The 12,023-nt window shown below is 49.5% G+C and overlaps 3 protein-coding genes across 3 annotated transcripts; 1 reads left to right on the top strand and 2 right to left on the bottom strand.

Moving 5' to 3' along the window:
- Nucleotides 1–3,816: 3,816 nt before the first annotated feature.
- Nucleotides 3,817–5,485, bottom strand: TERG_02773 (tartrate dehydrogenase; the record flags this gene model as incomplete). Its single annotated transcript, XM_003235670.2, has 4 exons — nt 3,817–4,291; nt 4,432–4,579; nt 4,662–5,152; nt 5,239–5,485. The coding sequence occupies 4 exons, from the start codon at nt 5,483–5,485 to the stop codon at nt 4,092–4,094; spliced, it is 1,086 nt and encodes a 361-aa protein (XP_003235718.1). The 3' UTR covers nt 3,817–4,091.
- A 1,698-nt stretch (nt 5,486–7,183) lies between these two features.
- TERG_02772 (DNA-directed DNA polymerase) lies at nt 7,184–8,377 on the top strand (the record flags this gene model as incomplete). The annotated part of the gene is made up of 2 exons (XM_003235669.2): nt 7,184–7,987; nt 8,039–8,377. The coding sequence occupies 2 exons, from the start codon at nt 7,184–7,186 to the stop codon at nt 8,375–8,377; spliced, it is 1,143 nt and encodes a 380-aa protein (XP_003235717.2).
- Nucleotides 8,378–9,915: 1,538 nt separating this feature from the next.
- On the bottom strand, nt 9,916–11,380 carry TERG_02771 (uncharacterized protein; the record flags this gene model as incomplete). Its single annotated transcript, XM_003235668.1, has 2 exons — nt 9,916–11,052; nt 11,123–11,380. 2 exons carry the CDS (start codon nt 11,378–11,380, stop codon nt 9,916–9,918), a joined length of 1,395 nt encoding a protein of 464 aa, XP_003235716.1.
- Nucleotides 11,381–12,023: the final 643 nt, after the last annotated feature.

The raw sequence follows: 12,023 nt of genomic DNA, 5'->3' as shown, positions 1-12,023 counted from the left end.
GAAGAAGAAGAAGAAGAGATCTGAAGAGAAGACAACGAAGAGAAAAAAGAAGACGCTGTACCGTCTGTTGCAAATGGGCAACGGCCAGCTGGAAGTTTATGCAAAAAAGAAGAGGAGCATCAAAGGGAAAAGAAAAGAAAAGAAAAAAGAGGACGAAGGTTATAAAGTAAAAGTTCCTTTTCGGTATCCTTTTTGTATGTAAATAACTGAACTATGCACGAGGTATGTTTTGTACGGGGTGGAACTATGCAGAGCTACCCAGCAGCCATGGCAAGGTACTTGCGTTTTGGCGGTGATCGCCCGCAGAAAATAAGTACCGCTGCATAGGGCCGGGGTACCTGGCCATCGCTGCAGCCAATCCGACGCATCGCCCTCGCATCGCAGCGCTGCTTGCCGCCCTGCTAGACGAGCTACTGCATCCTCCATCACAGGCGAGCGGCCGGGCTGCTTGCTAGTTGGAGGCCAGCGTAAGGCTGACCTGGCTGTTTGTTTACAGGGCTGTCGATGTTGCTACAGCAGTGCCTACTTAGATCTGGAGCTGTGGTCATAAGCTGGTGGCTATAGATGGAGCTCGCTGGCTTCTGATGGTGATAAAGAGATCTGCGGCGAGCCATGGGAGCCGCTGCATACATACAAACAACCAGGCGGACGGCGAGATGTGTATTGTATCCGTATGTGTATATATATATAATATATATTTATTACTGGTACTGGGGGAGATACGGCATATATCGTCATACAGTATTGTCCTGCATCCTCCCGCCCTCCTCCTGGATGTGTGTACGGCTGTGGTAGATCTCCTGCCTGGCTCAGGGGACCCGGGTGCAGCTGTCGACGATGTACAGACCGTTCGCTGACAGCAAAACCGTGCGGCACAGAGATCTGGTCCGATGGCTCCTCCCTCGTCCTCCGTTCTCTGTCTGCTGCTGTCCCGGCAGCGATGGAGGCCTCCGTGGTCATGTCCTGTCCGGGTGGAGGACGTCCGTCTGGTAGCCGGAGTAACCTGGTATTCTGTGCTCCATAGATACCATGGTAACTAACTATACCACCATGTAACCGGACAGCGGATACTCTGTATGTAACGACCGGTCCAAGGCACAAGGCACAGCCAAAAAGGGAAAAAATAAAAAACCAAGGATATGGATGGATCTGGATGGCCGCATCAAAGAATTTCATGCAGGTCATTCTCCTTCGTTTCTTGGGCCCTCAATGCCTCGATTCTCCTCATTCTCGATCTCCAACTATCGAGTCTTACATGCCTACCACAAAATGGAGGTTCCGTGCCACTGGTTCAGCATCCGATTCAGTCGGTACGCAAGGGGCACAGAGCCATTGAATTCAATTCTCCCCCCGCCCCCTGGTGAGAGAGCAGCGATGCAAACTCCGACTCCGTTGCCATCGCTGTCACCGGGTAACACCAGTTGTCCTGGTAGCAGGCTTCTTCCCTGTTGGCCCTGGACCGCCCAACACTCCACCCTCTCTTGCATGTTTTGGAAACACACGCGCTATTTCCAGTGTTCTCCTCTTTTTTTCTTTTCGATCTCTTGTCTCTTTAACTCCGTAACTCCTCTTGGTTCTTCTTCTGCCGCTGCGAACTATTATTATTGCTGCTGTTGGATGCTAGACCCCCTCGTCTGCTGCAACAAATTGTATATCGAGATGCATCCATGCTCGGGTCCCGGACGTCAGGTTACCTCCTCCAGCCAGCCAGCCAGCCAGCCAGACACTCGCATCGCATCCGTTCCCCGGAAGGATTGAGCGAAACTCGAAGAAGCAAAAAGGAAGCCAAAAAGGAAGAAAAGTCAATCGGGACAGTGCGAGATCTGGTCTTATTGGGCCTCCTCACGAACAGGGAGTCATTAGCGCTTCGTATCACCAGGGCAGCCAGCCGCGAAATAGAGTTGAGAAGCCAGCTGGACAACTTTCTTGCAGCTCCTCCTCTCGTTGCTTTTTCCGGCTCTTCTGCTTTCTCCTCTTTGGTCTCTGCTGCTGCTTTGCTATATTTGTACAATTGTTGGTTCCATGGCCTGGCTCGGTTTAGTTCCATGCATCCCCTCTTCCTTTCGTTGCATGGTTGCTGCATCAACTCACGCATGCATGCCACAGCAGAATCCCCGAAGAGAGCAACGAGAGAGATGGCCCCCGAAGTTTGACAAGCCAGAAATTGGAGCTCACTATTCGTCAGCCTCCATTCACATTCCCCCCTCCCCTCAGCCCAAGAGCATTGGCATCATTTATGCTTAGTGTGGCCACTTAAGCCGCAGGGATTGAAGTCGGTTCCTGTCGACCCTCCCCAGCACATCACACGCTGCTCAACTCGCTCCAGCGAGGGGCATCCCTGACGATGGGCCTTCTAAGGTTTCTATTCTCAGCCCCGCGGTTGGAGATCATCGTCATCGATTCGAGGTCACAAGAACAATCCCTCCCTTGCCAGTGCCAAGTCTTGTTGCAGTTTGAGTCCAAGCAGGCCAAAGTGATGCCCGTCTCGAGGGGTTATTATTATTGTTGTTATATTACTCTGCCCGTACGGGCATATCAGGCGTATCCTCTGTAGTATCATATCATATCACATCGTAGACTGCATTGGCAACATCAAACGGAAGGATGTCAATGGCCAGGCTAACCGCCGGTGACATCTCGCATTCCTTTTTTCTCCTCTCTCGCAAAAAAGAGAAGCGAGCGGCGAAAAAAAAAAAAAAAAAAAAAAAAAATACAGAGCAAAGAGAGCTCCATCTGCTCCGTTCGTCCATCCCCAAAAATATGACGAATAGCGGAGGATGTCCCCGATCGGCGAGACCGTAGAGCTCGCTAGTCGCAGAGGCGCCCTTCATCCCTGCTTTTGTCACGGTGGGGGGAAAGCCTGTGAAAAGACCTGTAAGCTCTGAAAGCCCCGAAAGCCTCTGGTGTGTGGATTTTCTGATTACTCTACACAAGTCAGTCGTGATGCTCGCCTGGAGAGAGGATTAGCTTGGGGGATCCAGCCAGAGAGGCAAAGAAGACGCACCAGAAGCCCCATGGAAGACAGCCCTCAGCTTATGTTCCTGGCAGCTCGCAGCTTTTTCCCCCCTTGATCCTCTCTCCCCGGCTTCTGCCCTACTTGGGTTTGATGTCATGGCCGTTTCATCTGCGGCCTCAACGTTGCCCGTCTTCCAGTCCGTCTGTCTTGGATATAGCATCCCCATCAGTCGCCTCGCTCACCCTCTCGTTGCTCAGCCCTACATCTTACTTCCCCTCGACCGCACCGCTGCCACCCCGACAGCCCTTTTTCCATCTCCATCTCCGTCTTTCTCTTTCCTTTCGCTTCTTCTTCTTCTTCGTCTCGTCTTTTTCTTCGCGCCAAAAACGAAACAAACAGAAAAAAAAAGAGAATAACACGAAACCACGTGATCCATTCAAAAAAAAAAAAAAAAAAAAAAACATCTCGAAAATAACACAAAATAAAGACATAAAACGACCGGAAAAGATGCAAAAAAAAGACATAAAACCAGCCCAGATAGACGGAAATGATAAATACAATAAGTACGAGACTATTTGATACGCGGCGGTTTTCTTTCGTGGTTGCCATGGGCTTCGGGCCTCCGCATCGGCGCTCTAGCAGACGCAGGGGAAACTTGCCTGGGCAACGGTGTAACTCCTTAACACTGCAGCTATACGGATACAGGACGGTCAATTGATATTACTACTCTCATTAATATTACGGGCTGATGCTGATACGGATGAGGGAATGGGGTTTCTTTTTCTCCCGGACGCCATTGATCGGAGATTTCCTCTGACCTGTCTCGCCATTTTGCTTCTTCCAGCGTGTTTCATTCAATATTCAAATCATGCTGCTTGCAGAGTTTTTTATTTTGAAGCCTGCGACCCATCGATGGCCATAATATTACATGAAATATAAAGCCCTGACCAGTTCCACCAGGGCCCTTATTTTACAAGCGTTGATACGTACAAAGGAGGATGATATATAAGGGGCTAGACAAAGACGGACGGCCGCCTCACTCTTTGGACATTCATTACTAGGCCCATCGATCATACTCAATTACTCAATAATACACCGTCCAATGTATCCTCAACCTAGCTGTTTGCCAAAACAGTTACCTCCCCAACCGGCCCTCAATCTCCTCACATACGGCGCTGGTCACCTCGGCGGTGGTCTGCTGGCCTCCCAAGTCTGGCGTGGCCACTCCTTTCTCACACACGGCCTCGACACTCTCCAGCAGCAGAGCGGCCGCCTCTTTCTCCCCGAGCCACCGTAGCATCTCTGATGCCGTCCACAAGGTTGCTACGGGGTTGGCTTGTTCGGTTGTTAGCAAGCTGACGGAGTACAAGAAACAGTGACTTAGGAAGTCAAGTTGAATGATATCAAACAGGGAATGAGTTGGAGTTGGTGCTGGAGTTGTTGGCCTTGGATGGGACATAAAACACATAACATACCGATGCCTTTCCCGGTTATGTCGAATGCAGAGCCGTGGATGGGCTCGAACATCGATGGATTCTCGCGTGTCGGGTCAAGGTTGCTCGTGGGTGCTATTCCAATGGAGCCTGCCAGGGCCGCCGCCAGATCTGATAGAATATCGGCATGCTGGGGCAGTCACTATCAGCTGCCTCCGTCCATGTATGACGCATTTGGTGCAACAAGGGGCCTCTGGAGAACCATGACGTACCAGGTTCGTAGCTACAATCGTATCCAGGCTCCGTGGCTTCAACACCATCCGAGCTGTCATCGCATCCACCAGCATCTTCTCCCACTTCACGTCTGGGTAGTCCGCGGCTACTTTGGCCGCCACCTCGTCCCAGAGCACCATCCCATTACGTTGTGCATTGCTCTTCGTCACGACCGTCAGCAGCTTCCTCTCTCGACTCTGCGCCGTCTCAAACGCAAATCGCATGATTCGCTCCACTCCGTGTCGAGTAAAGATCGATACCTCCGTTGCTGTCTCCCAGGCCCGGCCGGCGTGGCTGCGGCCTCCTTGACCTGCATACTCGCCCTCGGAGTTCTCGCGGATGATCACCCAGTCCAGTTCCCCCGGCGAGCAGGCTCGAAGGGGGGACTTGGTGCCGCGGAAGACCTTTGTTGGTCGTACGTTGGCATATTGTTGCAGGGGTTGGCAGATAGCCAGTCTCAGGCCCCAGAGTGATATATGGTCAGGCACATCTATCATCTTGGCTTAGTATCACATCACATTCTCCATTACCTGGTTAACCTGGTGCCATGGTAATTTAGGTATCGTAGCTACTTACCGGGCGCCCCCACGGCCCCGAAGAGTATGGCATCGAACTTCTTCAGCGTAGTCAAGGCATCGTCCGGCAGGTACTTGCCATGTTTCTTGTAGTACTCGCTGCTCCAGTCGAAGGTCTCAAAGTCCAGCTCAAACTTGCCCAGAGACGAGGCCAGCTTCTTCAACACCGTTATCCCAGCACTAATCACCTCAGGGCCTATTCCGTCGCCGGGTATCGAGGCAATCCGATATTTCTTCTGTCCTGGCATATTTATCTTTCGTAGGTTTGTGTCCGTATTCGATCGATGTCTGGATGTGTCACGGTTATATCGTCGATCTCGGGACCTTTTGCCGGAGTTAACACCGGACTCAATATGTAGTAGGTAGCGAGGTAATATGCTTTCTTTGGAATACTGCTTATGATAGCTGCCAATGGCTTCATTCTACTGTATTAAAGTCATCTCGATTGCTCTGAGATAGTGAATTTTACCATGCCATGAATGCTGCTGCTGTGAGCTGGGAGCCTCTCATATGCTAACAACACGCCAACATACAAACATATCAACGATACCACAAATACCAGTATATAGCACTTCTACTTCCATCAATAACCACTAAAACCCTTTTCTCTTCCCAAGGGCCCAATATCATACATCATCTACCAAATAATGCTGTCGTACGGATGTTTTGTTCATTTATATGAGTTCAGGCGCTAAACCCAAAAGAGCCGCATTCACGCTAACCGTGTTGGGCAACGAAGATTTCAAGCAAAAATTCGACTTTGAAGATATCAAAATCAACTTCCAGCTTGATAAAACACATAAAGGCGCCTGGAAAAGCCGTTGGGGGTATATCAGGGGGGAAGTTTGACATAGATACGTGATGTCGTCCTCCAATCCCAAGAAACGCCGCCGCGAAAAGGTCAATGTGGACGTCAAACTTGTAGAAATTTACGATGACTTGAGCAACGAGAATGATGAAATCAGACTCAAAGCTGCTGGTGAGCTGCTCTCGCGTTTTACACCAGAAGCGAATCCAGCGCCGGAAGATGTTGAGAAAGCTCTTTTGCGGCTGTTCAGGGGCCTATGTAGCAGCCGCAAAGCTGCAAGGCTCGGGTTTTCAATTGCGTTGACGGAGCTGCTTTCTATACTCTTTGGTCACGCTGAGGATGAACAAAAGTGTGGTCTTGCAGGATGGGACGTATCCAAGGCAATTGACCTTCTTGAGTCGAACACAAATACTACCAGTGCCGAGTCTGGACAGGTGTGAATGCCCCTCGCCAATTTTTCATCCAGACTGCTAATTCCCTAAAAGGAAGAAAGAGACCACCATTTTGGTAGGTTGTTCGGCGCAGAAGCTATTCTTAAAAGCTCTATTCTGCTCCTGCCTGATGTCCCGTTTGAGAACTGGACTAGACTGCTCTCTCTAGTGTTTGAGTTGGCCAACAAGAAGCCATGGCTGAGAGAAGAGTGTGGATATATCATTTTCTACGCTATTCGGGATATCGGCGCACGAAATCGGAGCACGAAATATGTCGACTCTGCTCTTGCTGCCCTATGCGGGAATAATCTTGCTAAAACCCCCGAGGGTATCGCAATCTGGCTGGCCGCTATGGACCTGTCATGTTCTCCACCAGTTGTCTTTCCTTCTGGTGTTTGGAGTTACGATAACCCTTTGAATTCGCGCGAGAAGGCTTCTTTGGCTAAAATTATGAAAGAGTCCTCCGGCCAGGATGCTTCTAACGGTGAAGAGTTGAAGGTCAAGAACTCTGGGGTTTGGAACCCGAAGCTCCCTTTTGCATGGGACCCAATTCTCACCAAGTTATACTCTACGGCTGTTGGAAAGGGCCAAGTCAAGGGCAAGGGGAAAAAAGATAAGGCAACACAGTTGTCCTTTCTCGACTTTTGGACCGAAGTCGTTGACTGTGAGTTGACCCTCCAGTTTTACGGGTCTCAAACCATATTAACATGTATCTAGGCGGATTGTTTGCTGCCGCTTCATCAGAAGAACGCAAGTACTGGGGTTTCCTCGTTTTCATGAAGGTCCTCAACGAAGCACCCATGGAAGTAGCCAGTCAGATCTTCACGCAAAATTTTATGCGCTGTTTGATGAACCAGCTTGCCGTTGAAGACAGATACTTGCATAAGATTGCTGTCAAGGCTGCAAAGTCGATACAGGCTCGTACCTCCAAGGAGCCGGACTTTGCATATCCTGCCTTATGCGGCCTTATGGGACCCAGGGGTGCAGTCAACTTTGACCAGATTACCAAAGTCAAGATTGTCGAGAAGATTGTAGCCGATGTATCTCATACCGCAATCAATCAGCTTATGCCGTTTTTTGAAGGCCTGATCGTCCACTCAGAAGCTGATGACAAGGCAGCGGCCTCCAGACGTCAGCTCATTGCTAACTTCCTGCAGACCATCATCAAATCTTTTATGACATCTGCTAAGGAGGATGATTCCGATGAACTAGATTCAGCTGTTCAGGTGATCATCCTCACTCTTGCGAAGTACACCTACTTTTCAAGTGATACGGCTAAGCCTCCTATCAGTGATGCTACCAGGGAATTGTTCAGAAACAAAATCATGGCTTCTCTGAATATTATCATCAGCAACCAGAAACGGCCCTCTGATATTGCATACAAGGTTGTCCAGAAAATTAGAGACATGGAGGAGACTGGAGACTCAGGCAAATCCATCATCGATATGAGTGACACTATATCTGAATCCGTCCATTCTGCATTCAAGACACTCAAGAAGATTAACAAGAAGGTACATCTACCCTTTCTCACCGTGTCTAGATATCCAGCTAATCTATTACAGAGTAAACAGGAGGGTGAACAGCATGACCAGGCTGCTCAGGGGCTTAAGCTGCTATACTCCTTGACAATACTTCAAGTATACAACGGAGATGCGGACGCAGTGTCAATGCTGGATGAGCTCAAGATGTGTTATGACAAGTTCTTAAGCCACAAGAAATCTAACGATGAAGAAAGCGGGGAAGCTTCTGACGCACTGGTTGAAATACTGCTCAGCTTTGCTTCGAAACCATCTCATTTATTCCGAAAGATGAGTGAGCAAGTATTTGGAGCTTTCGCAGACAAGCTGACCCCTACAGGCCTTCAGTCTCTACTTGCGGTAAGCCCTGTTCTATATATGTAGTTTCGACATGAGCTAATTGCTATAGATCCTCGATGCAAAGGAAAGCCTAGCGGGCCAACAGGAGCTATTTGATAGAAATGATGATGAAGATGAAGGCGAAGAAGAAGACGATGACGAAATGGATAGTGACGTCGAAATGGTTGACGGTTCTGACGTTGAGATTGTTCACGGTAAATCGGCCTCCGCATCAGACGAGTCAGAAGGTGAAGATGAAGAGGAAGACGAAGAAGACGAGGAGAATGAGCAAAACCTAGCTGAATTCGATACCAAACTCGCTGCTGCACTGGGGACTCATCGCGCAGACAAAGACCTTGAAGCATCCGATGGATCAGATGATGGTTCCGACATGGGAGATGATGACATGGAGGCTCTAGATGCCCAACTTGTCAAGGTCTTCCAGGCCCGCGAACAAGCCTCAAACAAGAAGAAGGATAAAAAGGACGCCAAAGAAACTATGATCAACTTCAAGAACAGAGTGCTCGATCTACTGGAGATATATGTCAAGAAATGCTACTCCAAGCCCCTGGCGCTGGATATCGTCGTTCCGCTCTTGCAGTTATCGCGGAGGTCGAGTGTTCAGCAACTTGTGCAGAAAACGGCGAATGTTTTGCGGGAGTATACTCGGCTCTGCAAGGGTCCAGCTGTACCCGAAGTCGAAACTGACGAGGCTGTTTGGGGTATGCTTCGAGAGGTCCATTCTGAGGCGATGCGTAGTGCGTCTGGCCCACATACTGCGTCGTGTAGCCAAGCAAGTCTGCTTCTTGTGAAGGTGCTTGTGGCTCATGATAAGGAGTCTGTCTCAGGAATCGTGGATATCTATGCTGATACAAGGAAGAAGCAGCTACTGAGCAATAAGTGTCATGTCCAAGCGTCTTTCTTCTCTGATTGGAATAGTTGGTGTGTCTCTGCCTGCAAGCAGTTGAAGAATTGATTTCGTCATTAAGACTGTGACGTTCGAATACACTTAGAACTGATAGAGAATTGATAACGTTGGTGATGGGTTCGAATTGATATGCAGAGTTGTAATTTTAATGTGAAACAACCACACTCAACCAACAACCACTTCGTCCAATAGTTTATATTGCTGCCGGAATACAAGGCCAAACCTGCCTATCGAGTAATTAAGAATTAAGCAGAGTAGAAACCGAGATATAACATGCCAAAGTGGGTAAGGTTCATAGCCAAACGTATCTAAGTAGGGAAACATAACGCGCGCCACCTGGAGTGAACTGTACTGTCTGTACAGAAGTCGAGATACAAAAGTAACATAGCCAGTATATATACGGTAACAATGTCTTTTTGTCTGTCTGCCTGGTCTCACATGTGACCAGGAAACGATACCACTGTATTAAGACAAACAATATTATTAAGGGAAGGGGTATTATCTTCTACCTCCAATCCGCAAAGCTGGGGCCGGCCCGGGGCCAGGGATATGGGTCCAAAATGAAGGGTATTGTGTGAGAGCTTGTCTAACATAGGGGACAGTTTTGCAGCACAATACGGGGTGTGCAACACCGCGGTGATTTTGAGCTATCCAGTCAAGGCTCCGCAGAGGTGTGCATAGGTTGGTATCGAGGGCCAGATATGCTGCGCTTGTTGCCAAAGGCGGATTTTATCTGGTCTACCAGTCCACCCAAGGCGCCATTTTGTACAGGAGGGGGGTTTCCGTGACCATGGCTATCGTCCATGAGGCCAGAGCTGGGACCTGGACTCTCATACCCGTCATCCTCTTCATCGTCAACCCCTTCTCTCTCCGAAAGCGCCTCCTTGCGCATCTTGGTGACTTTCATGTAATTGTAGTAGGCAATGCTTGAAATGGCGATGATCAAACCAATGATGTTGACCAGACTGAGCACTTCCTTGAAAAAGATACCTGCTGCAGCAATGGTGATGACCTCCTTGAAGATACCGCAGATACTCAGTGTGACAACGGAAGAACGTCGAAGAAGAGCAAATTCAGAGGATATCATGCAAAAGGCTAGCATTCCGGGGAAAGAAAGGAAGCACAATACCTTGAAAGTCCCGTGTTCAGCAGAGAGATTCTGGATACCAGCGAGGATCTCATTGTATCCCTCGACGCCGAGTGCAATTCCGAGGAGGGAGACAAACATGATGGGAGTAAGCAGAAAGAGGGTCGAGAACGGGTTTGACGTAGATGGGTGCCGAAGCAGGAGAATCTGAGTGAGAGCCCATCGGAAGCCAGAGAAAAAGGACGAAGCAATTATTAGGGCGAACCCAACGGCGTGAAAGGACGCTTCTCCAGCCACCATCATGACCACGCCCAGTGTCATGGTGCATATGATTAGGATGAGCTTTATGGAGGGAGTTTCGAGGCCAAAGATGATGGCAAAGAGAAGCACAAAGCCCAGGGCAGAGGACTTGCACATGGTGAGGAAACTGAGAGTGATGAAGCGTAGGGACATGTTGCCCAGCCCGATATCTAGTGAAGTAGCACTCCCACATGGCACGAGACGAGTAAGATAGAAGATCGGTGTTAGCGAGGGCTTGCTGGGTTTTCCCGGAGCTGCATCAGGGCTGTTCAACGGCGGCCGCAGAGAGGGGAAAAAGTAGAGCAGTATGGAGGCGAGGATGAACTGAACGAGCATGTGTAGGCTGGTGGTGAACAACGGGAACTTGAAATTGAGGTTTGTTGGCGAAAACATCCATTTGTTATACTACCGGTAGTCAGCATTTGATATCAAGCAAAACATATAGGCAAGGGGATAGTAAAGGAGCTAGACGTACTAGGGATATTGATACGGCAAAGAAGTACCAGAGTCCAATGAACAGGGCGTTGATGGCCAGCTTCTTCACCACCGCCTGGTCCGCCATGCGTAGAGCATTGTTTGGCACCATGCTGTCGAGCTCTTCACGCTGCTGTCTCTTCCTGGCGCGCCATTGCTTGTGCCGTCGCTGCTGGGGGGTGAGGCCTATCTCCTCGTCATCGATGGGGGTGTCGTTGATGGTGGCCGTGAGAGACGGGCTGGCACCGAGGGAGCCCATCCTAGACCACCAGCGGCGGTCAGCTCGCTTTCGGGGCTCCAGTTGCTTGTCTAACGGACGGGAATATCTGTTGGGATGGGCTGTGTTGGTAATACCGTGGTTTGGCCGTGAAGATGGCCGTTTGATGGCTGCTGCTTGGTAGGAGGCAGGGAGGTCGCCTGGCCTGGGTAAAGCAGGCCGGCGAGAAGAGTAGGCCGTGGTGCTCTACACTGCGTACAGCATGAGATATATCTTATTTATCCTCCTCCTTTTTTTCTTCGTCTCTTCTCTGCTCCTGGAGTTTGCTGGCTGATGCTGTTGTCTGTTGTCTGCTTGCTCCCTTGCAAGGGTGAGACGGAGATGGGAAATTCAGCCTTTTTACTAGCAAAGCGAGCCAAGCAAAGTTCACTATCAACTTGCCAGAGTAGAGGAGACATGTTCAGGCAAAAGTGAATATAACTGTTTTATCAAGAGGCAGCGAGGACGATGGTAGATGTATATGGCATGTCTTATTATACTACAATGCCGCCTAGCTCTAACAAAGCATCATCAACGGCTTTGATGTCGCGTGATGCTATTTGACGTACAGCAACAAACAGACATACATATACAGTGCATGCATATTCCATAGTCAGGCGTACACGGATAGACAGATAGATGGCTA

Source organism: Trichophyton rubrum (genome assembly GCF_000151425.1).
Source record: "Trichophyton rubrum CBS 118892 genomic scaffold supercont2.3, whole genome shotgun sequence".
Taxonomy (NCBI): domain Eukaryota; kingdom Fungi; phylum Ascomycota; class Eurotiomycetes; order Onygenales; family Arthrodermataceae; genus Trichophyton; species Trichophyton rubrum.
The sequence above is the reverse complement of the archived record's forward strand: the minus strand, read 5'-3'. Positions and strand labels throughout refer to the sequence as shown.